This window comes from Macaca fascicularis, chromosome 18 (assembly GCF_037993035.2).
Source record: "Macaca fascicularis isolate 582-1 chromosome 18, T2T-MFA8v1.1".
In the NCBI taxonomy this organism is placed as follows: domain Eukaryota; kingdom Metazoa; phylum Chordata; class Mammalia; order Primates; family Cercopithecidae; genus Macaca; species Macaca fascicularis.
In genome coordinates, this window is record NC_088392.1 from 54,971,876 (window position 1) to 54,998,815 (window position 26,940).

General features: G+C 39.1%; 1 protein-coding gene across 47 annotated transcripts in view; it reads right to left on the bottom strand.

Annotated features, from left to right (window-relative positions):
• Positions 1-26,940, bottom strand: part of DTNA (dystrobrevin alpha) — a 410,388-nt gene that overhangs the window by 28,502 nt on the left and 354,946 nt on the right. For 33 of the 47 annotated variants that reach the window (XM_074022611.1, XM_065533928.1, XM_045377700.2 and 30 more), the window contains 3 exons: positions 14,063-14,150; positions 10,237-10,334; positions 3,803-3,916 (listed from right to left, as the gene is read on the bottom strand). In XM_074022611.1, the coding sequence (XP_073878712.1) occupies positions 3,803-3,916; positions 10,237-10,334; positions 14,063-14,150 (300 nt within the window). Of the gene's footprint in view, positions 1-3,802; positions 3,917-10,236; positions 10,335-14,062; positions 14,151-23,646; positions 23,740-24,312; positions 24,391-26,940 lie in introns of all 47 variants that reach the window. The other 14 variants (XM_074022597.1, XM_065533901.1, XM_074022599.1 and 11 more) reach the window with 1 other exon arrangement.

Consider the following 26,940-nt stretch of genomic DNA (forward strand, 5'->3'; position numbering starts at 1 on the left):
GCCTACGCTGGAGTGCAGTGGCATAATCATAGCTGATTGTAACCTCAGTCTCCTGGGTTCAAGCAATCTTCTGCCATCGGCCTCATAAGTAGCTGATACTACAGGCATGTGCCACCATGCCTGACTAATTTTTTTTTTTTTTTTGATGTAGTTTCTCACTATGTTGCCCAGGCTTGTCTTGAACTCCTGGCTTCAAGAGCTCCTCCTGCCTCTGCCTCCCAAAGCAGTGGGGGTCATTTCTAATTTACTTTCTTACAGGCTTCTTCTATAATGAATTACGAATTTAAAAGTTATAAACATTTCTCAATTCTTTTTGAATAAATTTATATTTTTAACTTTGTAATTATAAAATATATTTAAATTTATATTTTTAACTATTATTGCCACTTACAAGCAATCCTTACAAGAGTAAGAACTGCTTACTCTTGAAGCAATCCTTCTTTAAATTTCCTTTAAAATTGCTTCTTTTCTGAATCCAGAGGATGAGAAACATTGTAATTTTATATGCTTTAATGGTATCTTATTTGAGTCTTTGTCTTCCTGGGTTGAAGCATTCGAATTTCAAGTCTTGCCCCATTCAAGCATATTCCTCAGTGACAAATCCAGGAGGTGTTCTTTCTCTCTCTTTTTTTTTTTTTTTTGACCTTATCTGTGTATGGTGTTCCAGGTACATCCACAGTAGTCCTTGGCACAAGAGCAGATAATGTTTCTGATTTCTTTCCAGTTCTCTTCTTGATACTGTTCTGTAATTTTTGCCCTTTGGCCACAGAAGCACTTTGGGAAGAGGGTTAAAGCAACCTTCTAAAACTGTAGGTGTGATCCGCCCGCCTCGGCCTCCCGAAGCGCTGGGATTACAGGTGGGAGCCACCGTGCCCGGCCGTTAAAACCTACTTTCTTTTAGAACAGTGTTAGAACAATTGTCAAAATTTTAATATGGGTTTATATTGAATACAATATATCAACATTAACTTTCCTGAATTGAAGATGGTATCATGGTCATACAAGATAATTTTTTTCTTAGAAAATATATACATAAATTACATACAATTATACAAAATTTTTAAGAAAAAATTTCTCTTGTTATATATCATATATAAATACATAAATATATACACTAAGTGAAAGGTATGATATCTGCAACTTCTATGTGACTTCTGTGAATCTCAGTTTCCTTATCTATTAAAGGAGTAGCATAATACTGCCTATCTCCTAGGTTTGTTATAGCAATTATATGAGACAGTGTATGTAGAGTTAGTATGCAGCAAAGTGTCAGATGAGCGCACAGAAATGCCTGTCATTCCTATTCATTGTCAGTTCTGGCTGTGACTCAGCTTTCAGTTTTCTTGTGGCGAAAGTGAAAAGGGAAAGGGAAACATGATCGTTTAGAGCGTTCATTGTGGTTTTAAGATAAAAATGAAAGTATCCATTAATGAAAAACAAAGCTCTGCTGTGCTTAGGTGTTACAGAGTCTGAAGAGCAGAGCAAAGATAGAGCCCCCGGAAACATCCACGCAACCAACAGGAACTTGGTAAAATCCATAGTCATAAAGAACCTGCTTCATTTCGTCTTTTTGTATGGCAGAAGAAAACGGGACTAATTCTGACAAGGGTTTCTGCGAAGAGGCATTTGTACTTACTATAAAAAGTGTGACTCAGAGTTATAGATATACCTGAAACATACTTGGCACCCAAACTGAAAGATGAAAAGAATGCGCCGGGCGCAGTGGCTCACGCCTGTAATCCCAGCACTTTGGGAGGCCGAGGCAGGTGGATCACGAGGTCAGGAGTTCAAGACCAGCCTGGCCAAGATGGTGAAACCCAGTCTCTACTAAAAAAAAAAAAAAATATGTATATATATATATAGTATATATATATACAATATATAAAATGTATATATATATATATATATACACACAAAAAAAAATTAGGCGGGCGTGGTGGCACGCGCCTGTAATCCCAGCTACTCAGCTACTCCCGAGGCTGAGGCAGATAATTGCTTAAACCTGGAGGGGTGGAGGTTGCAGTGAGCCGAGATCGCGCCACTGCACTCCAACCGGGGCAACACAGCGAGACTCCGTCTCAAGAAAAAAAAAAAAAAAAAGGAATGTAATCAATACTTTCCAACTACAGGTGCCTTGTGAAAGATCAGTATGATACTTACATGAGGGAATGTCTTTGAATTTAGTTTCGTGTTGTTTGCCACATAAATACACTGGAATACCAGCCTTATTCAAGGCATGGTATGAAGCTAGTCTGAAATGGAACCCACAGCAAGACTTTCATTTTGCAGCGTGGGAGTAGTAGGAGAAACCACATTTCTTTTCTAAGGCCTGCTACTCCCTAGCTTCTGACTCTGAGAAGTGCACTGAAATGCAGCGGCAGAATCTGATTGAGGCAGAAGAATAGGGTCTGGAGGCAGCGAAACTAAGGCCGATTTATACTGACTTCCTAGAACTGAATGAAAAGGAAAACCTCACCTTTCCACACCCAAGTAACAAAAGGATCAGAGGCTACTCCCTTTGTACGGTGAGGCAGATGAATAATGGCAAGTACCTCTGATTGGTCCCCTCCTGCAACCAATCAAATGTTTGCATAGGATGTAATTTTGCAACTTCACTTCAGCCTCTGATTGGTCGCCTCCTGCAAGCAATCACAGTGGTCCTGGGCCAAGTCCTCATTTACACAGGGTGTACCCAAGTAACTAATGGGAAACCTCTATAGGGTATTTAAACCCCAGAAAACTCTGTAACCAGGGCTCTTGAACCGCTTACAGGAGCTGGCTCCTACTCTTGAACCGCTTACAGGAGCTGGCTCCTACTTCGTTTCAATAAATCTGTGCTTTCGTTGCTTCATTCTTTTTTTGCTTCGTTTGTGCGTTCTGTCCAGTTCTTTATTCAAAATGCCAAGACCCTGGACAACTTCGTAGTCAAGACCCTTCACAGGTAACAAGATGACTTCTACAGTCCCTTCTAACTCAAGTATTTTATGACGACAGGCTAAACAAGACTAGGCTTTTACGTTCATTTACAGTACAAGAAGGTATGATGCCTAACACTAAAGATCTGAATATAAAGATATTAGAGACCAAGACTGAGAAAAAATCAGACTCCTTTTAGAGTTGGAGTAAATGTTTACATTTAAAAACTTGTGATGTTTATTTAACCAGTTATTTCTAAAAAGTGCTGAGTTCAAATTGTTCCTAGTGAGACATGCTGTTTTTGATCTAAAGAACACTGTTGGCCGGGTGTGGTGGCACATGCCTTTAATCTTAGCACTTGGGGAGGCTGAGGCGGGTGGATCAACTGAGGTCAGGAGTTCGAGACCAGCCTAATATGGTGAAACCCCGTCTCTACTAAATACAAAAAAATTAGCTGGGTGTGGTGGCGCATGCCTGTAATCCTAGCTACTTGGGAGGCTGAGACAGGAGAATTGCTTGTACCTGGAAGGCGGAGGTTGCAGTGAGCAGAGATTGCGCCATTGCACTCCAGCCTGGGCAACAACAGCGAAACTCAGTCTCAAAAAAAACAAAAACAAAACAAACACTGCTTTTCCCTGTACCAAATGAAAGAACAAAATAGAAGCAGCTTCCCTCTAAATCCCCCAGGTATCAGCAATTAGGTGTGTGCTATGAAAAAAAAAAAAAAAAAAACCAAACAAAAACAAAAACAAAAAAAACCCAAAAAAACAACAACAAATGTCAGCAGCTAAGGTAGCTGAGGACCGTTTTCTGGCTAGACACTGCTAGACTTTCTCAAAGATCTCACGCATGTATATTCCCTGAGATGAGGTGGGTGCTCTCTCACCTGAGGAGCCGGAGTTCTGCCAGCAGGGTGGGGTTTTGCTGTGCCTTCTCTGGCGTGGGCTGAGAAGCTTGTTCATGCTCTAGTCGAAGTCTCTGGATCTCCTGTAAGATTTCTCTTGGGAGAGAGGAGGAAGGTGAGAAACCAAGGTTAGTTAGCTTTCAGGACACTCACGTCGGAGCAGATCAAGGCCACCAGAACAAAGGGAGAAGGGATCATCCTATGTTTAGGAGCAGAACCGACCTTCCCTAACCAACAGATTCCAGTGTATTTAAGAGGCGCTGACTACAGCTAGGTGGGTGCTGTGGGTGACGGGAAGATTGACTTCATTTCCAGTACATCCAAACCTTGAAGCTTCTGCAGCATGTGGTTGAGTTAAATCACCAGGACCCAGTCATCTCTCTAGCAAGTAATGTAATGCAGTGGTAATGCGTCCAACTTTGAAGAGTGTGCTGCTTAAGAGACAAAAGTGCATCTTCCTGTTATTTACGATCACACTCTGCCACCATGAAGTACCTGCAGCTACCAAGTAAAAGGAGCCTGAAGGGAAAATAAGGATAAATGGGGCTCATTTCACAAAACTAAGTAACCTCATTCTCTCACCAAGAAGGGACTTCTCATATTGAATTTATCTGAGAAAACCTGAGTTAGACAAAATTCTTTCTCTTTTTTTTTTTTTCTTAAATCTCTCAGCCTTAACAATGGATCCCAGGGAAGTCCACCTTAGAAGGAAAGTGCTTTTAAAAAGATTCACTGTAATTGAGTCTGTGACATAGAGTCCGATTGGTGTGACCTCTGTCGGAGGTGAGATGTGTCAGTCAACTATTGATGTCAGAGCCCGGGCTTCCCTGCATTTGGGTGAGCATTAGGCTAGCCATAAAGGTTATGTGACCTGGCAAGGCAAATTATCCCTGAGCGAGTCAGAAGCCATTAAGCAGTGTTCTAAGTCATGTATTCTTGGGAGCTGGGGGTGTCAGTTTCCTACTCAACCAAAGGCATAGGAGCCAGTAAGATAGAGCAAAGTACTGCGAATGGAAGGTGAACTTGGTGGACAAGGAAGTGGCTTTCCATTTTGGGAGGCTGATTTAAAACTGCTTGCTTCACAAAACCCCCAGAATCAGGAGGCTAATGACTAGTGAGTCATTATACCTTTCGTGGGTGTGGTGAGAAGATGGAACTGTAATTCAGTGGTTTTCAATCTTTTTTTTTTCTCCTCTTTGAGATTCCATGGAGAAATCCTTTCTTTAAAAAGAAATATGCCATGGATACCCAATATGTCAGACAGTTTAAGGGGAGGGGTGCTGCTGGGGTTAAAGAAAGTCCCTGTGTTGCTGGGATCTGCTCTGCCCTCCCAGGTGCCCCTGCAGAGCCCTCAGGATACCATAGAGCTCAGCCGGAAAATCAGCGCAGTGGGATTTCCAAGATTTCCTCCAGGGCTAACACCCTGATATTCTATGACTCCTGCTATTCTCTTTGTTGATTCTAAAGACAGAAACATGACACAGCCATGTAGTCCAAGGAAGGAAAAGAGAGCAGCAGCTCTGGTAAGAAAAAATAAGAAGAGATATGTAACATGCATCAAGTAGTTAGTCTGTACCTGGGAACTCTGCTGTCTGCTTTAATATTATTTTATTTCATTCTGTAACAGTTCTATTATATATAGGTACCATTATTATCTCTGTTTAATGAATGAGAGAACCCAGGCACAGACCAGTTAAAAGATTTCCCCGAGTTCAATAACAAGGAGATGGTAGAGGTGATGTGAATCCAGGCTGGCTAGCCCGAAAGTCCACATATATCAGCCTGCCTCAGTCTTCTGGTACCTGCTTTGCCAGGTCTAGCCACGACAGGCTGTGACTTATACAATACAATTTGAAGATTCCTGGTACTCCTAATACTAACTGATTGACTCCACCAAAGGTGCTATAAGGGACCATTATCTTCTAAAGATCATTGCTGCAATGTCTGTGATTACCTGGGGTAGACAGAGTCATTAAATGAAGTGAGGAACTCCATCCTCCCCTTAAATTCACAGACCTGATTATTGGGTTGTCACCTTAGAGACATGGGTTCTCTGGGTGGGTTTCCACGGTGCAGTAGTATTACCTGAAGGAGCTTTTGGCTCTGGGATGTCTAGAGAGCACCAGGCTGCTGACTCAGAGAGATGAGCTCAGGATGCACTTGCTGCTCATCAGAGATGGGTTGGGGGAGCTCTGGAACCCACAAAAGAACTCAGGGACAGAACGTATCTCTCTTTCTGCTTCTCACTCCTGTTTCTTTTTTCTCTCTCTAGTTCTTAAAGACATGGATTTAGAGAGTGTGATCCAAAAGTGTTCAGGAAACAAGCAACAAGAGTGATATTAAGGCATGACCAGGGTTGTTGGGGGCCTTCATGGTGCTTCCTGCTGGTTCTGGTATCAGAAACAGACCCATATGGAGGCAGATATCCCTGGGGTATTTCCTCAAAAGAAGTCCTGCTTTCCCCTCAAATGTGTTATCCCCATGCCTGAGTGGAAGCAGAGTATCAGAAGGGAAAACAAAGTGCTCTGAAGAAGTGGCAGAGTAGGTTAATTAACACCGCAACCGAGATAAGATATTCTTGAGCTTGTGAATTTCTGTTAGTCTTTTCTTTCTAAGAAGGGATGTAGGCCTGCTGCTGCAGCTTGTGAAAACTGTGGTCAGGGTTAACCTCCTTTTGATATCCCACAACGCCCCTTTTGACCTTGACGTTTTATCCCTTCTCTTTGTATTGGGACAGATGAATAGGAGGAAGGAAACAACAAGAGAGTGAAAGAAAAGAGGATTGCTAGTAAAATCTGAGTTGTGTGAAGGTTGTCGTTGGAAAATCTGGAATCCCTAGTGGGAAGTTTAGAAATGAGTAATAGAATCTTGTAAATTAACATTTCAGCACTATTTTGCCTTTTGTCTAATCATCTCCTTTTTGGGTTCCTTTATTTTTATTTCTGGGACCACTTATCTAACATAGTTCCTCATCACTTCCCACCAGCTTCTGGTCAACCCCTTGTAAATGCAACCTGCATATTTAGTGAGCTGATTACTTGGCCATAAACATGCGGACATTCTGTCACTTGCCTGACCACTGCTGTCCATCATGACAGGATAGAATTAAAATTCTTTGGTCTGGTATACAAGCTTCATATACTGACGTTTTCATTTTATTCTTTATTCGATTCCTCAGTGCTAGCCTGGCAAGTGTCTTGTTGCTTTTCTCAAAGTCTGTATTTTTACCTGGAATTCTATCTCCGAACTTTCACTGCAAAATTTCACTGTCCTGAAATGTCCTAAAAACTCACCTTCCCCATGAAGTTTGCCCTACACAACCTAGACCACAATGATGGTGAAGTGGGTCATGTTGGGGAAAAAGAGTAGAAATAACACCTCACATTTAAATTTTTATCTGTAGAATGGGGATGATAATAGTCAATCTGCCTACATTAAATAGTTGTTCTGAGGACGAAACGAAGCTATATTTGTACACATGTACTTTAAATGTATTTTAAAGTTGTCCTTACTCTCGCTTCAACACCCCAAAACAAAGGCCCAGGTTTCTTACTGCTGCCACCTGGAAGCTGTGAGCATATATTATTAATACCAGCTGTGGTCCCTTCCCCACTGGATGGCTCCATGCTCGTTAGCAATCATAATATGTCTTAGAGAAAAGGGACTAAGGGATGGAGAAGGGATTACGGAATGATGTCTGGTAGAAACTCCAAATGAACGGACTACATAGAAAGTTAAGTCCTTCTTCAGAAAATGGTCTCAATTCTGGTGTTCATTCAGGCCTCAAGCTGGCATAGCCTTCCAATAGCAGATACAATGGTTGTTTTTATCACTTCTTTCCGCCTCTCTTCTTTAGCTCTTTCTGTTGCCTTATTCTGGGACACTGACTGACTTACTGACATCTGTTAATTCTGAGTCATTTTAAATAAAGCTTTCCCACCATATATTATTGGTTTACTTTGTGGACTGAAAAAAAAAAAAACCCAAAATAAAACAAAACTGTTTTACATTCCAATTCTAACATTTGCTGAGGTTATCAACCATAATATTTTGTTCCAAAAAAGCCGAAACTTTGGATTAAGTCTAATTGTCAATAATTTAAAACTGGTTTATTTTGCTTTTTCTTGCCATGATATTTCCAGCCCGAATTGATGTAAAGTATCAGTATATTTGAGGATGGCCCCTCCATTCTCCTACGCCCCATTGCCATCAATGTCATCAATACTCACACAAGCTTTCTATGAACCACAAAGTCCAATGGTTCTTTTACATTGTTTGCCTTGAGCCCTCTGCCTGCCAGCTCAGCTCATACACTTTCTCCAATGCCTGCCTGTCCCCACTTTTACTTGCATCCCCCAACTACCCTTTTCCTTTCTGTGGGTTCTTTCTCCTACCTTATTTTAAGTGCCTTTGCTCATTTGAAACCTTGGCTCCCACTCTCAATGCTTGTTTCTGACTTGGCACAATTACTTGCACATAGTAGATACAATAAATGTTATAGAAAATAGAATAGGTAATTTTACGGACTTGTGACTATCCTGAACAACTTCCAATTTGTATGGCTATTTTTTTCTAATTCTTCACTATGTGTCTACTCTTTCCCTTCTTAATTCTTTCCTCCTATTATTTGCTACATTGAGAGGGATCACATGTGACACACTTTTTTTAAATTTAATTTTTTTATTTTTTTATTCCAGCTCTGATGTGAGCACATCTCCCCGGGGGTCAGAGTAGAGCAGTAGTTTCAAAGGTGATGGAGTCATGGTGTCACATTTATGAAGCTATTTCTATCCTAATTTGCGGTTTCCTAATGATGACAACCAGGTCTCAAGACAACTAAGCCAAAAGCTTTCCTTACTAGAAAAAAAATGAAAATGTGCCAACTAGAGTTTGCACCTTCCTTTTTATTCTTTCTTGAGAACTTTAAAGAATACTTTGATCATTTATCCCCAAATTCTCAGGTTAAACTTTACAGGCATGAAATAATTATCACAACCTCCTCCTTTACTCCACTAGTTTGACCTCAAATGTCACATCAGTGTTTAAGAATGGGATTAAGCGTGGAAATGTTTTAGTGCCATTTCAAGAAACATGTTACTAGAATGTGTTAGGTTGGTGCAAACGTTAATTGCGCTTTTTGCCATTAAAAGTAATTAAACATAATGGCAAAAACCACAATTACGTTTGCACCAACCTAGTACAAATTGTTCCACGTTAGGTTTCCTCAGCACCAAGTTTGAGATTTAACTCAGCTGTTCATCATTTTCTCATTCAATGTATGTCTACTGAGCTCCTACAATTGCCAGGCCTGGTTCTGGGCTCCAGGGACCATTTAGCCATGGACTCTGTTCTCAAAGAACTTCCGTTTCAGTCAGGGAAGACAGACAATAAACAAAGAAACACACACGGTTATTTCAGACGCTGATAAGTGACACCCCCCACCGCCCTCCCCCCCCACACAGGGGGATGTAATTGAGACTAGTTTCTGGGCTGGGGCGAGTGGGCAGGATGAGACAGGTGGTCTTTTAGGAGGTGATATATGAGCTGAGACCTCAGTGATGAGAAGGAGCCATTCACACGGAGACCCGGAGGAAGAGCTTTCTAGGCTGAGGGAATGACAAGTTCAAAGGCTGTCAGACAGGAGGAAGACATGGGAGGCGGAAGTGTGCTGGGCAAGGTGAGCTGAGGCTGGAATGGCAGGAGGGAATCAGGTCCGGTAGGACCTTGCAGGTCACGGTAAGAGGAGTGGGATTTAACTGAAGTGTGATGGGAACACATTAGAGGGTTTAAACCTGGAATAACTAACATAAGACTGATGTTTTTGAAAAGGACAGGCTGAACTGGCTGGTGGTGGAGATGAGCTGGACAATGTTTGGGGTGTATGCCGTGGAGGCAGACTGTGAGTCAATCTGTGTTGAATAGAGGAAGAACCTGCTGATGGGCTGCAGGTGGAGATCTTTGCATGTCTGGATAGAGTAACTGGGTGATGGTGGTGTCTCTCCAGATGCCTCTTTAGCTCAGGGTCCCTCCAGGACGTCTCCGGCGAGCTTCCTACCTGTTTCTGGGTGGTAGAGACACCTTCTACCAAGTACGCAGGAGGCTCCTCCTGCACTAGAAGCTCTTGAACAAAATTAAGTATGTCAGCAAAAGGGAAGTGAGACCGTCTAGAGGGGCAACACTAATTGCATTGACATCTCAGAACTATACACACACACGCACACGCAGTTTTCTCATGAAGCTTCTGAAGTTCTAAAGATCTAAAGACCAGCTTTTCAGAAGTGAGCATCACTGACTGTAGATGTCTTCCCTTGAGTATGCATACAGGGTGTAAAGCCCTGAAACTTTAAAGCACGACCATAGGTTATTAATGAATGCGCACGTGGATCGAACAAGCCAGCACGTCTACAAAGCCTCACCTGTTCTTGTTTTCTAGCTCAGCAATCAGCTGCCTTTGCTGCTTATTCGCATCGATGGTGAAAGAGATGTCAGGAGCACTTCTCTGCTGAGTTGGCTGCTGTAAAATAAGTAGTTTGGAAGATTTCATATTGAGAATGTGAACCTATGTGTTTGGGAAGGCAGGAGTCACGAGATATGCACACAAGGAGGAGGGAACTATTTCTATCAAAACAAAGAAAGCAAATACATAAAATGCAATTGCCATTCTTCTCCTATGGACCAACTTTTCTGTGGATCCGGAGCACATCTGCGAGGTGGAAGACAGAACAGAATTCTCTGGCAGGCAAATACACAAAAGGTAGGAAAAATGATTTTTCAGTTTTCTGACTATCTTTGGGAAGTGATTTTATTTTTGCCACACTATCCCCATGGTACCTATTCTTTCATTATAGGTGGCTTTAAAAGACGTTGCACTGTTGAGAGGGTGCGTTCTCTAGAGTTACTGTTCAATTACTGTAATATACAGTTAAAAATACAGTTTTAGGCCAGGCGTGGTGGCTCACGCCTGTAATACCAGCAATTTGGGAGGCTGAGGCGGGCTGATCACTTGTGGTCAGGAGTTCGAGACCAGTCTGGCCAACATGGGGAAACCCCACCTTTACTGAAAATTCAAAAATTCGTTGGGCCTGATGGCACACACCTGTAATCCTAGCTACTAGAGGGGCTGAGGCAGGAGAATCGCTTGAGCCTGAGGTGGAGGTTGCAGTGAGCTGAGGTCATGCCACTGCATTCCAGCCCGGGTGACAGAGCGAGATTCCATCTCACAAAAATAAATAAATAAAAATACAGTTTTAAAGTCATAGTAAGACTTGCTTTTCTGATTCTTCTAATCAGCAAACTTTTATGTATTTCTTTATTCACACATGTAATTTTAGATTGATGAATTCACGTATTCATGTATATTCTTTGATTTGCTTCTTCTACCTTCACACCACTCCAGCCTATCATTTTCAGTAATGCAATCAGCTTTAACAACTGGTATACATGCAGTCATAGCTGTCTCCATTCTCAGATAAATATAGATATCATTAATCATATCATACCATATATATATATGTGTGTGTGTGTGTGTTTATATTCAGTCAAGGATTTATTTGGTGTCGTTTTACAAAAATGGGGTCAGATTATGTACACTTGTCTGTGTCTTGCTTTCTTTGCCTTACAGTACATTTTGGAAGTTCCTCCAGACCAATTTTTTTTTTTGAGGTAGAGTCTCACTCTATCACCCAGGTTGGAGTGCAGTGGTGCAAGCTCAGCTCACTGCAAGCTTCGCCTCCTGGGTTCACGCCATTCTCCTGCCTCAGCCTCTCAAGTAGCTGGGACTACGGGTGCCCACCACCACACCTGGCTAATTTTTTGTATTTTTAGTACAGATGGGGTTTCACCGTGTTAGCCAGGATGGTCTCAATCTCCTGACCTCGTGATCTGCCCACCTTGGCCTCCCAAAGTGCTGGGATTACAGGCATGAGCCACCACACCCGGCCCTCCACACCAATTTTTATTGTTTTAAAAAAATTTTTTTTAAATCACAACTAATCTTTCTACCGAAGAATTCAAAGCTTTTAAAAATGGCAACTGTTGCCTAAGCCAGATGCAGAGAATCTTGTCCTGCTTTTTAATGTCCATAAACCTAACTGTAGGAAAGATTAACTTTTGTAAAGGTTTTGCTTTTATAAAGCTGTCTATGCATTTTAATTCACACCTCTTTTCAGCAAAGAATGACTTGTGTAGCTAACAAGAAATTTTGAGGTCCTACATTTTAGATTCTAAATGACTTTCGATAGCTAATTCTGGCATATGGCAGCACTGACTTGTGGTTCAAAATTTTCTTCTGACTTCATTACATAAGACTTCCTTTTCTGGCATATACTTTATATATTGGTAAATGGTAGAAACTTATCTGAGCCAGTTGTGAATTTCAGTTATTGCTTTGCTATGTATATTAATTGATCAGGAATTATACAGAAAAACATTGACCCAAGTAAATGACCTTTCTATCTCATTTCTAACCAAGTGTCATTTTACTAATCATGATTTATTCAGCTAATCATACTATTCTTAATATGTGGTTATGAAGAGATTTACAAAGGAACTAGAATTAATGTGTGGACGGTATCTTTCCTATGATGGATCCACAAAGGTTATATATAGTATATGTAGGCAAGGAACACAAGTTACTAATGTTCTCTAGAAAGAAATGGAACAAGACTGGAGAAGTTAGTGCACATATAAATAATAACATGTGCATGGAGATTTAGCAGTCTGCCAGGGATCACTAACTCAAAGGCTGAAAGGGGCAGGGAAGTAACCCAAGGGAGGGAGGTGGGCCAGGGTAAGGGTTGTGGCAAAGCGCCACATGCTTGCCCTGTCCGAAGCAGCAGAGGAATGCCTCCACTCCAGCTGCCTGCTGTCAGAAGGAATATGCATCTGATCTGGTCAGTCTTTTAAGATAAGATGAAAATCCAGACTTTCAAGGAACACCATCTGATTTGTAAGTCCTGACATCTAATAAAGAATTGAAAACACTGTAGGGCTCAACAAAACATTTCTGGGGGACAAATTTGGTCTGCAGGCTGCCATTTTGTAATTGCTGGTTTATGCAGTACTTTCAGACATTTTACTGTCTCAGTGGATGCTAATAACAGGCAGCACTGACATATATAATGAGCATATTTACGCCTATGTACAGACGAGGAGACTGAACTCAAGCAGTGCTTTGCATGAGGTCATGGAGAGCTGGGACACACATTGCTAATCCCATATCTTGGTATACCACAGCCTCTGTTTATAGAGGTATATGCATGGATAAAGGCAAGAAAACTTGGAAAAGAGGTTTTTCCAGAAACCTTGTTTTGCTTTTACTTTCAAGTGACTCCTGGAGGCGTTGCTTGTCCTAAAATCTAGTTCTCCCATTTTCTCAGCTGATTTTATATTTTGATTTTAACACGTTTGCTTCTTACTTATGTCCCTTAAAATTTCATATACTCCAATTACATCTCTGTTTCACCACATCTGATTTTGGGGGCACATAGCACACTTTTAGCCTGCCCTGGATCCCTTCCATCTTGCTCATGGTAGTTTCTAACAGTGTTACAGTCGTGGATGTCACAGAGAGCACGTGCCAGGGCTAATGCAATGGGTCATTATGCAGCTCCCATCTGGGATCATTTGGTTAAATGCTCAGCAGGAAGGGCTCTGATAACGGCAACATCTGATGTGAGAGGTGCAGGCAACAGCTTCCTCACTTGCTCCCCGCCACTCTTTGTTCTTTTGACGCACTAATTGCAACTCACCCTCAGTCAGCACAGATGAATTCCGAATCAATGTGTCGAGCTGACAGTTGCTTTTGTCTCAGAGACAGACACAAATGGAGAAAGCTTTATTATTTCTACTGGTATATTTTAAGCATCACTTGCAACTACTCTACCTTAAATTTAGTGCTTTCACTAACCACACCTGCTTTAAATACATTAAAGGAGTCACAACCAGTCCTTGCCCCCTTCCTCGGGCCTTCATATGGAGTTGACACTGAGTGAAGGGGGATGCGAGGATTCCAGCTTGACTCCAGGGTCACACTACTGTGGATGGTTTTGTTTCTCAAGTCTGCCATTTTTAAACTGTAAATTCACCACCAAGACACCATAAACATAGCAACAAACACATGCGCAATAAATTAGCACAAATTGTCCTGGTAATCAGCACCAGCTATAATAACAATAAACATGACATATAAAATTCAAGGATCCCAGATGCCAACAGATGAATCCTTTTACTCCAACTACTTACAGATGAAGAGGACTCTGCTGCCAGCCTTGCTGCATACCTGGCGATTAGCCTGTGTTCTTCATCAAGCCGGTTTGAACTCTCAAGCATGCTATTAAGAACAGAGCAAGAAGGAGACTGTTAGGAAGCTGAGAAAGATTGCTGCAGTCATATTACCACCAGGAGTTTTTACTATTTCAATGTTTCAGTGCAAAAAATTTGCAAGTGACATAAAACCCTGTTAGATTAACAATCTCGGCTTAAATTTGTAACATGATCTAGTATGTAGTCAGGAAGGTCATTAATAAATCCTGTCTTCAGTCAATTCAATTGTCTTACTAAGAAAGCCTCATAGAGAGGTGACTATTCTGATCAATACATCTGATGTAAGAAGAATTTCTCCTTTTATTGCCTTTAATGTTTTTTCTTTCCTTATTACACAAGTAACACATGTCCAAAATTAACATGTTAGAAAATATGAAAGCAGGAAGAAAGAAAAAAAAAATCATTGTGGTCAATGTCCAGGGATCCCTACCTGCTGGTATTATATTCTCATGTAATTTCCTCCCCTTTAGGATGGGCTGGACTTACTAATCTGCTTCTAATGAATAGTATATGGCAGAAGGAATGGAATGTCACTTCCAACATCAGATTTTAAAAGACCATGGCTTCCATCTTGGGCTTGCTTGCTTTCTCTTTAGCTCTCTTGGTCTGTCTGGTGGGAAAATAGCTGTCAGGTCATAAAGCAGCCTTTACGGAAAGATGTAGGCGATGAGAAACCCAAGCAAGCCAATTACCACGTGAATGAATCCCCATTGGTAGAGCCTTCAGATGAGATCACAGCCTGAAGTGACATCTTGATTGCAACCTCATGGAAGCCCTTGAACCAGAAGGACCTAGCTAAGCCAAACCTGGATTCTCAACCTACAGAAATTCTGATATGATAAATGTTTGTTGTTTTAAACTACTAACTTTTGGAATAATTTGTTATGCAGCATAAGGTAACTAATACAAGTCTCATCTATACTATTACTACCTATTTATAACCTGCCTTTTATATTTACTTCAGAGAAACCGAATTATAGTAGTGACTCCCAATGACATTAATGGAATTTTTTAGTGCCTCCTATAAATTTACAGAAACTGTTCATACTAGAATAAGGATGATCTGAGTTCCTAAAAACTAATGCAAATAGAAGCATTATTAATTCTTCTGTATTTCAGGAAACTTCATTCTCTGAAATCCTCCATTCAAGACTAAGTTTTGGGTGCCATTAAAAATAATTCTACGAAACATACCAATAGCACTAATCTTGTTAACAGACTAGTTGGTTGTAGTTTGGCTTATCGGTTATTGTGGTATGTTTCAGTTCAGAATCAAGATCAGAAACTAGTTCCTCTCATTCATAAACATATTCTTCTGCATCCGTTCTTATACTTACGGCTCTTCCTTAAAGAAATTAACTCATAAATACATATTGTAAAGACACCCTCTTATGCCAATATTAAGGTTGTAAGAATTATTCATTGTAATCACTTAGATCCATATCAAGTAACATACTATTATATCATTTATATGTACATTTACAAATAGAGTAAACATGAAACAGTGTTTTAACCTTTGTTCTGAAGTGAGAAGATGAGTGAGTAATTATGTTCTTCCAGCATTTTGGCTATGTCACTTCCAAATAGCTATTCTCTGGTTGGCTGAATCCACTATATAACAGGTTCCCCCCCCCCCCGGTCATTCATAAGACATTCCTGTCTTCATTATCTCTGCTCTAGCCTATACTCCTTACATATATAAGCTATAGCTGTCTTCATGTGCATACTTCTACTCTAGACTTAGCCCTTTTCTCTGAGCTGTAATAAATAACTAGAACATTCCTGGATTTCCCTATCTAACAACTGATTTCTCCTTCCTCAGAAAAAGAGGCTTCTCTTTCCTTTTGCTCAAATGAGATAATATGTGCAAAAAGCATCAAAAGAGTGTGATGCCTGGAACACGTGAGGTGCTCAAAAATATTAGTTAATACAATATTATTATTATTTTGCCTTTTAAGTAACATGTTCATATCCATTAGTAATCCTCATCTCCTTCAAAATATCATCTGCCATCTGACAATTATCTAAAGCAGTGCTTTTCAAATTTTAAAGTGTAAGCATATCACCTAGGGATCTTGTGAAAATGCAGTTTCTGGTTCTGTGGTGGTATGGTAGGGGAGGTTGGGAGGGTGGGACCTGAGAAAATGCATTTCTAACAGGCTTCCAAGAAATGTCGACAATATTGGTCCAGTGTACTGGTTCAACACTGAGTATCAAGGATCTAGAAGATCTTGAAAACAAAATGGAAAACAAATACGTGAAATGAAGCCAAAATATAAACGATATAAAAGAGAGCATTTTTCATGAGTATTTAACAGAAACAAACATTCCCTTAAGACAGAAAATTGTCAGATATCGGGCTTACATAATGTATAGTATCAATCCCAGTGGATTGAGATTTTATTCAGTACACAAGTTTAGATTTGGAGTAAGAAAATAATTTTAAGAGCAAAGGCAGAGTTAGCTCTGGAAAACTGATGCTTTAAAGCAGATGTCTGCCTTTATAAAACAATGTCTGCATTCTGCAATGGTTAAAAATAATAACTAAATTCCTTATTACAGCTTCAATGAAAAAGAGAAAGTTACACTGTCTTTTCTTTAGACATCAAACTACCCCACGAAGAGACAACTGAATTTGATTTTAACATGTTTATCATTTCTGGCTCATGTATTAGGGACTATACATCTAATTCAACACAGTGTGTGCGGATTACAATGCCCATTGCTCCAGGCCCAGGAACGTGATCTCTTTGACACCTTGAAAGTGACTTTGTCAGAAACATTTGCATTTTGATAAATAATTTTAAAAACCTTGATAAAAACTTCTGATAAAAGTATCTTTTAAAATGAATGACTAGCTAGTGTAAGTAATATGAAGGTTATGTTTTTAAAAAGCCTCCTAGAAATGTAAGACGTGAAAATATGGGATTCTGTATAGCAAGCGATAACTCATACTTCCACGCCTTTCCTCCCCCAACACTGAGTGAATGAGGGCCTGTGTGATATATTACCCCTTTGTGCACATGAACAATTTATGGGTCCACATGTGCCATTTCAGCATGTTCAAATTACACAAGGGTGAAGGAGGCATTCCTCTGATAAATTTCTCTATTTCAAGACTTCAATTACAAATAGTTGAAAATGAATGGTCAATAATCCCTAAATCATTAAAATAAATACCAATTCCAACACTTTCTCCAGCCCTAGCTATTCATTTCGGGACTTTATAATCAGTAATCTTGCTACAAGACTATGATGAATTAAAAAGTGATTGCAGTGTTGACTGCATTTCAGAGCAGGAAAATCCATTATTTTGAAAATACTCCACTTTCTACCTGAAATGCATGGCCAGTGTCTGTTGCCAGTGATTTCAACATGGCATTCTAGGAAACTCAAGTGGCCCCAGCTGAACTAGGGCTTGTGAAAGTGTGATTTGGCAAAGATTTCTGGGAACTCAGGGTTTGTTCACATTCCTTTGACTTTTTTCTGGGCCTTTTCTGCTTTCCAGTTTAGGGTAGTCAACCAGAAAATACTGTGATCCAAAGCATATAGCATATATAAATGTAAAAGCAAAAGCATATATAAATGTTTCTATTTTTTTTCATATTTTTTCTACTACTCTGGATAGTGATGGGAATTTTATCACTAGAAATTAATTTAGAATGCCATCGAGTTTCATATACTACTCTTCTATTAAAAGGATTAGTGCCTGAGAAAGCATTATTAGTTAACTTAAATGGAAGATTGCTTTATTAGATTATTTCCTGTCTTTGGCAGTTGGTTTAGAGCAAAATGCTAAGGGAATAGAGCACTTGTTTTTGGCATTTAGGAGTCAGCCAGCTCAAGAGAGTCACGGTAGAAAGGAACAAAGTGACAATGGGGACGGAGAAGTGGTTTTATGGGACTGAAGAATGGGGAAAGAAACTAACTCTCAAAGCTTAGTGTAGTGGCCCTTTGTGAGTGGTTTTGAACAACAAAAGAAGACAGGAAATCATGAAATGGCAATCTTCATGGATAACAATAAGAGTTTACCACAATAATGGCTTCCTTAAGGGAGACCTTTAAACTCCTTTATTGAGACCCTGACTTCAATAACCCTCTATGTTACAGTCAAGGTCATGTATTCTACCTTCTAAAAACTCTCAGACTCCCCCATTTCCTTCTACTCCAACTGTTCCTGATGTGACAGTCTTTAGATTTTTATTTCCAGGATTCTAAGGAAATACCTTTCTCAGAAGTCCAGTTCTATAATTGAAGTTCCTAAAAATTTTACTAAAGAAAAGGAGTTGTGTTAACAGGAAATGAAAACTCATATAAAAGAGACACTGTCAGTAAGCGTAGATAACTCTTCTTTTTTTCTTTCAACAGATTATAACTTCTTTTTCAAAAGATTGCAGTAAACTCACATTTTTCAAAATCAACAAAATGTACTAAAGACAGTCAGTCAAATCTTGACCTACACATTAAAAATATTAAAGGCATACAATTCAGTGGATTCAGTAGTGAAATGGGTTATGGATTCAATTGTGTCTCCCCCAAGATTTATATGCTAAAGCATATGAATACCCCCAGTACCTTAGAATGTGACTATGTTTGGAGATAGGGCCTTTAATTACAGTTAAATGAGTTCATAGTGTGGGGCCCTAATCTCATAGGACTGATGTTCTTTTAAGGAGAGGAAGACACACTAGGGTAGAGAGAAAAGGTTATTTAAGGGCATAGCAGGAAGGTGTCCCTCTGCAAGTCAAGGACAGGAGAAACCAACCCTGCTGGCACCTTAGCCTTGGACTTCCAGCCTCCAGAACAGTGAGAAAATAAATTTCTGCTGTTCAAGCCATCAAGTATGGCATTTTGTTTTGGCATTCTTAGCAAACTAATACAAAGATGAAGAATCGAGGGGACATTAAAATTAAAAAAAATTCTTGCCCAATTATCACTTTAAGTTTAAAAAAAAATTTTGGGACACCCTATTAGTTGCTCTGTCGATATCAGTGAATTGCTGGTGCTTATCTTTGCCCATGTCTACCCTCTACATGAAGCTTAATACTTCAATTTTTCATCTATTTTATACTCCTATACGAAATGTTCAATTTAAGTGCTACTCTATAACAGTGATTTTTTTAAATAGTAAAAATTCTAATTTTGCTAGTAAAGTTTCTGACTACTCCTAACAATTTTGTTTAGGGTAAGATGGAATTTTTTAGCTACAGCACTACTGATATTCTACAATATCAACAGATGTTTATAGAGCACCTACTATGTGCCTGGCACTGTGCTAGATGTCAGAGATAAGGTGGTGAACAAGTTGGAGGGGGTCCCTGCCCCATTGAAGATACAGTAAGTAGTGAGTCAACCAACCAGCCACCAACCAACAAACTAACCAGCCAGCCAACCAACCAACCAACCAACCCACCAATGAGCCAACCAGCCAACTGGCTAACCAGCCAACCAACCAAACCATGATTGCAGCTGATAAGAAGAAAATAAAAATAGTATGCTATAATAGAGACTAATATAGGAGACCTACTGGGGGAGGTGTCTTTAATCTAAGACTGGAAGCTAGACAAGCAAGTTCATGTGCATATTGTAGGGGTGAAATGAGAAAGAATGTTCTAGACAGAGGGGAGAACTAGTATTGAGGTCTTGAGGCAGGAAAGAACTTGGTTCGTTGGAGGAATTGATCAAAAACTGACATGAATAAATGTAGTGATTGAATGGGAGAACCCCAAGAGATGTGAGGCTGAGAAAGGAATAGGCAAGGACTAAGTTACATGCAGATTTGTACACCATGGTGAGTGGTCTGGGTTGTAAACTAGGTCCAATAGGAATCTATTAAAGAGTTTTAGGCATGCAAGTTAATTAAAATTTAGACCTCGTAAATGAAATTCTGAAATAGGCATTCTTAGACATCTTTTTTCCCCAAAGCATAAAATATTATGGAACAATTTTAAACTAGATGGATTATTAATCCACTTAATAAGAAATCTATTGGCAACACAAATGTACACTTTCTTGTACTTGAGGAAAATATAAGCAGAACAATTTTAACCTAGTCATATGACATCAGATGTCTAATCAAGTGACAATGGTTAGAGACAGAAGTTCTGGGCTGGTTTCAAATCATTTGGTTGGTCCACTACAGACCCTGGCTATAAACTAGCAAGCCCAGGCACTTGACAAGCTTTGGGGGCGGGTAGTAAAAGCCTACTGTATCACATTTTCAGACTCCTTCTCCTGCAATGAAGAAGATGCATACAAATTATTAAGGCTTTTAAAACTTCATTGAATTAGGAAGGAAGCAGAAATTCTCCCTTGAGCTGCAGTTTATTTATTTTACTTATCTGACATCAGAACCAGCAATGACATAAGTGTTTCTTTAGTAGCCAACTATTACAAATAAGTCAGTTTCCCATTGTGTTAAGTAGTTAATATAGGGTAGAAGACCCCCACATAGAGTTAATCAGGATTATGTCTGAATAACGGCAAAAACAAAGCTTTTGATGGAGAATGGCTATAAGGTTCCTGTTTGCGGAGCATCTCATGAGGGGTGCACAGACAAGGAGGCTAAGGAATAGGGTGGAAAATAGATGGGACCCAGTGTCATAGGACCTGTTTGCAAGCACTTACTAGCATGTGACTTTAGATAAGTCACTTAATGTCTCAAAGCTCATATTTTTTAAACAGTGAGATGGAAATAATCATATCCAACCTTCTAGGACCATGAGAAGTAAATTAAATAATTTGTGGAAAAAGGCTCTGTAATTGTTTAAGCATTTTATAAATACAAAATTTAGTATTCATACTCCAGCTGTTGAGATAAAAGAAACTGAAGACAAAACTCTTGCCCTTTTTGAAGCTTACAATTAACGTGAGAAGTCACAACTCAAGGAACTGCATACATAAAAGGTAACTTTTAAGAATCACCATTCCTGTTACTAGTATGTGCTCAAAATGTTTGCTAAAATCAAATAAAAACGCTAGAATAAGATACGCAGTTTCAGTAAATACGTGGAGGATGCAGTGTGAAGGAGGTATCCACAAAAGATCCTGAAAGGCATGTGTTGATGCAGACTTTAAAAAAGGTGATGAAACACAGTGGTTATGAACTTGGATGGATAATGGTTAAAATCTCTGTCCCACTTTTTATAGCTGTGGGACTATGGGAGAGTCAGGTAAGCTCTCTAAAATGATACCTTTACTTATCTATAAAAGGGGGACGATCTTATTTACTCCATGGGCTTACTTTAAGAACTAATTTAAGGACTAGTTTAAGGAGAAATTATGTATACAAGGCTCTGAACATAGAGCTTGGCATGAGGTAAGTGTTTAAAAACACGATTATTATTACTATTATTATATGTCTCACTGTGACTTGATGGTAAAGCATTGTAGCTACAATGATGTTAAAGGAGGTAAGAGGTCATTACGTTACTTATAGAATCATGACAGCTGTGAGGAATTGTTAGGATCTAATTAAACATAAAGAAAAGGGAAGAAAACATAAGAAATTTGAAAAAGTTGGAATTTTTTAAAGATAGAAAAAAACTATGAGAAATACGGAGGGTGAAGCTATTAAAACAAAACCTCCTTCATTGATTGGTTGGTCTTAAATTCTGCTTTGTTTTCAAAATACAAATCACATTTAGCTTTCATCAAGCAGATGCAAGGTGTCTCTGCTGAGACAGATTTATGGTCTTAAGTAACCATCAAGTCAATATGATGAATCACTTGAGTAGAGAAAATGGCTGGTAGTGACAAACTCTGGGCTTTTCTCTTTGGAGATTTATTTGTTACAACCTTAATTAAGAAAAGGTCAAGAAAGAGCAGTAGAAATAACTGGAGTGTGCTTAGAATGATGGGAAGAGGACACAGGGTGAGATTGCTTCATTGCCTTACAATTGAATCTATACTGACTGTATTCTTCTTCAAAGATGAACAATAACATTAACAAAAAAAATTCAGTGCTTAGTTCTACTGTTTCAGCTACCATGTAACACTGGAGTACCAAACTCCTTGGGAATAAAGCAATTTTGTAGTTTTGAGAGGCTGAGTTGTAAAAAAGTGGATACTATTTAATCTAGAAGCTCACAAAATTTGAAGAAAGGGATGGATTTAGGTCAGCCGAAGAGTGCATTTTTATCACCTTAAACAGCAGGATCTAAGGTAAAATTAAACTAGTATACTGGTTATACATTATTAAAAACATAAATTTAGATACATGTATGTACTAAAGCACATAAATGTTCATCAGTTCATGAGAACTAAAAATTATCTCATGTACTAATCTTGCAAAAATAGGTCTAAGAAGCAGTAATAGGAAGAAAATTTTGAAAATATTCAAGTGAGGAGGAGAGAGATCCAGGGGCTAATAACATCAAGTGGTGAGGGCAAGGACCACGGAGCAATGGCCTAGCATCTGAGGGATGCGTTGGTGAAATACTAGCTTGGTGCAAAAGTAATTGCAGTTTTTGCCATTACTTTTAATGTAATTGTCATTAATTTTGCCAATTACTTTTCCTCTAATAGTAGAGGAAAGAGGACTTGCAATGCTAAAGGTTTGAAACATTTTAATGGAAATTGAACCCATTGGCTCTCTTAATAATTATAACTATGGAAAATCCATGGGTCCTTAGTTCAGAGAAAATTGAAGTGGTTGAGAAAAATTGACATATTTTCAAGGAACTGGTTTGCCAAATATGTTTATAAAACAGTTGTCTGAACTGGATTGAAAAATACACATGATAAATACATAGTTTGTCCTTTTCCTTTAATTCAAGTTGCAAATCTACATTTATTATTAACATCAAGTAACTTTAACCAGCGGAAGGAGTCTCCTATGTCACAATTAAAATGGAGAAAAGCCTTTTGAATGGCTTTATCCAAGCACACAGGGCTATCTTAATTTCTGAATTTAACATTTCTGAGACTAAGTTTTGTGTATTCCAAGATGTAAAAGCAGGCTTTAGCAGGATGATCATCAGAGACATGTATAATAGAATTGCTGAAAGACAATTGTTCCCACTGTTATCATTGTTAAAGAAATGATTTCCATTTTGGGATTCAATTACATCACATTTTTTCTTTTTCACTCTTGTCTTGAGTAAAATGAAGCATTGTTTTCCACATCAGCAGAGACATCCATGTCCTTGGAATAAGACAAATTCTTGTATCACCATCCTGTGGTGATTTGGCATGACATGTTAGCACAGAACTGAATGGTGGGGCCCGGAGTCCTGAATCTACCTGAAGGCTAATATTTAGCAAGGCACCCCTTTATGCAAGTTTTCGCTTTAGCTAATATATAAACAAGGATATGAATCTTATGGTTTCTTCATGGGAAGTATACAAACTAACACCACAAAAGACTTCTTAATTGAATCAGTTAACAGTGCTTCAGGGTCACCACTGGCATCCAGTGACCTTGCTCCTTGCTGAGACTGCTTGTCACCAGCTCAGACTGCATCCCTCTCTAAGGACAGTCAAGCAGCCAAACCTGCACTAACCATGAGGGGTTGTTCCGGAGCATGTTGACATACAACCCGATGAGAACATGTTCATCAGCTAGCCTGTCTGCCACATTCAGGCTGTACTGTATCCTGAAACAGGGCAGGGGGAAAGAAAGGGTGTTGTTAAGAGAGGTGGACAGAAATAAGCAGAGAAGGTAGGAGTGAGTTTTTGGTAGAAAAGGCATTTAGAAAACCAAGCAAGTAAAGGAAGGGTAGTAAGTGATGTGCTATGAAAAACACAAGCGAAATCCAGGCAATAAAACCCACAATTCTATTTCACTAACTTTAAAAATAAAGACTTCCATTTAGCTCAAATAAAATTTTAGAAAACAGATTTACATTTTTCAACCACTAAGGCCAAGGTATTCATCTGTACAGTAAATACATTGAAATGGGTTGCAAGCAAAGATTAAATATCCTTCAGAAAATCGAATCTTCAGCTTAGTCATTTCAAAAAAGAAAAAGACACAAATCTGGGAAAGTGAATTACAACACAGATGTGTCTACTGGAAATAACTACTTAGTGCTGTTAATTGGGTTAGAGCAGAGCTGCTTTTACTGAATCAAAGATGGTCTTTCACACACAAAGCATTTTTGACAAAAGAAATCTCCATTTTTAGTTTAGTTAATGCAGCGTTCCAGTACACTCTGGCTGAAACTTACCCTTTGCCCTTCAGAAAAGCTGGAGCAGCCCTAGCCAGCAGTTTGTTCTGCTCTACTTCACTGTCCTTGGGAGGAGAGCTAGTTAATAAGATGGGAAAGCCAAGAAGAGCGTAAACACCGCAATGCATTCAAGAATAGAAACTGGCAACAGACACTCCCAAGTCTAGATCCAAGTTCCATTTGGACAGATCTCTTATTATTTTGAAATGTTCAAGATGTTTTCAGATTTCCACAGAGTTCAAGTAGGAGTAGAAACCCAGCCTGAGAACACAACCGCAATCACCATGATCCCAGATTTGACCTCTGCTATTTGCTTAACAAGAAAGCATTTATACTGGGTATGTCTAGACATAATGAAAATTCATTCAACATTTATCATGGCTTAGCATGTAAACAGTCCAGCAGTTCACTAAGTCCTGCCAGCCTTTAGATCCCACTCAAGAACTTTAGCCTTCTTTGCATCCTCCAACTTTCTGTGCTGAATAGAAAGACTTGAAAATTACCTAGCTAGAGATTGCTTTGTATTGGAAGTGTTTCACTACTCCAAGCAAAAGCCACATGGTCTTGGCTGTGGAGCTACAAAGAAAATTTTCAAAGAAACATACCTTTGAGTCTTATACATATATGTTGTTATTTCTTATGTTTATATTAATACAAAGCTAGTGAATATAGTCTCATTGCTAAAGCAAATTCTTAACATATATTCATTATGGGAACTACTCATTTTCTTTAGTAATTTAAAGGGCAATTTTAAAGTTTAAAATACAGTTTTATTAAAGTACAAACAGAAATATAAATAATAATTCATTATGTGTGGCTACAGTAAAGTCATCCAAAATCTACTGTGACAATTTGTAGTCACACTACATTGAGAAATATGGTATTAATTCTTAGTATTACAGTTGTATTGGTTGGTAATGTGTTTAAAGAAAGTTTGCTCCTCTATAGGTTAAGTAAGAATTTGCCCTGCACACTGGTAAACCTAAAATTACCTACTCCTTCATGGAAAATAGAAAAATAAATTGTCTGTCTTTGTTTGAATACCAAATATTTAACTACTTGGATATAAATTACGAGGTTCTGCCAAAAATTTTCAAGAAACTCTAAATCTACTAAATATATATAATGGTTTATAAATTAGTTAAAATCTTAAAAACTTTATACTACAAGTTTTAAGGCTCTATTATAAAGCACCATTCTTTCAGGCCATGAAGTACTAAAAAATATAAATTTATACATATAACATTAGAACTATGTACATTATAGTTGGAATTCTTGCTTTATAATAGTGTATATTAAAAGATTCCTTGAATAGTGAGGTCTCTGATAAATTTAATATTAAATTTGATTTGTAAAGAAAATGACTAGCAAAGAGTAGACATGCATGTTTGGCAGATGAATGACATTTTCACTCAGCTCTTCAGAAAGGCATCTGTTATACAAATTATTGCTGTACTTAAAAAGTTCAACTGTATCCAAACAAAATTGACTTTCTTTTTTGAGATGGAGTCTCACTCTGTCACACAGGCTGGAGTGCAGTGGCACGATCTCAGCTCACTGCAACCTCTACCTTCCGGGTTCAAATGATTCTCCTGCCTCATCCTCCTGAGTAGTTGGGATTACAGGAACACACCACCATGCCTGGCTAATTTTTGTATTTTTAGTACAGATGGGATTTCACCATGTTGGCCAGGCTGGTCTCGAACTCCCAACCGCAAGTGATCTTCCCCCCTTGGCCTCCCAAAGTGCTGGGATTACAGGCGTGAGCCACCATGCCTGGCCCAAAATTGGCTTTAAGAATAAATTAGATTGTGTTTTAGGAGAATTTACTTTCCTGATGACCTTAATACTTATCTTTATCCAGCATATTGATGTTTTCCTTTTAAAACTGCAAAACCTGCCCATCAGGGCCAAATAACCACCTTCAGCCATCATTTTCTGTGATGTAACATTATCCCACCAAAACACTTTCTGTTTTCTGTGATATACCATTACCCACCAAAACTGCATTCCAAACTATGTCTACTGAAGCAGATCTCCATACATTCATTATGCAGTACCTACAGTACCCCTGCTGCCCAATATCCCCCCAATTATTTTTTGTAACTAAAGATAGATGAATCTATTACATAATTTATTTCAGATGCTTGCAAAACCATTCAAAACACTGTGTGAAACATCCATAAGTCTTCCCTCCAAACTAAACTATCTCCCTGCCTTCTTATGCTTCTTTATTCCTTGAATCCCATAAATTGTGGCAATAATTTCTTAAGCAATAATTGCACAGGGACAACCTCTCACACTGAATGTGCAAGATAACAAGTAAGAATCAGTAGAGAAAAGAAACACAGGAAGGTCAACCACGAAGATGTGTTTGCCACAAATTATTCTGGTGAAGTTCTATGGGAGGAAGAAGATGTGTCAGTGAAGGCCCAGAAATGTGGTTCCACCACCCACCACTGACAAAGCCCAAGCATGAAGGAGCCCTAGCCTCAGTATTGTGTAGGGGTAGGGCTGAGAAAAGGGGGCAATACGCCGGACTTTCCTTTGGTGGCTTCTCCTTTTTTTTTTCTTCAAATCTTTGGGCTCCTCTCTTCCTTCCCCTACTCTACTTGCCTGTCTCCCCTC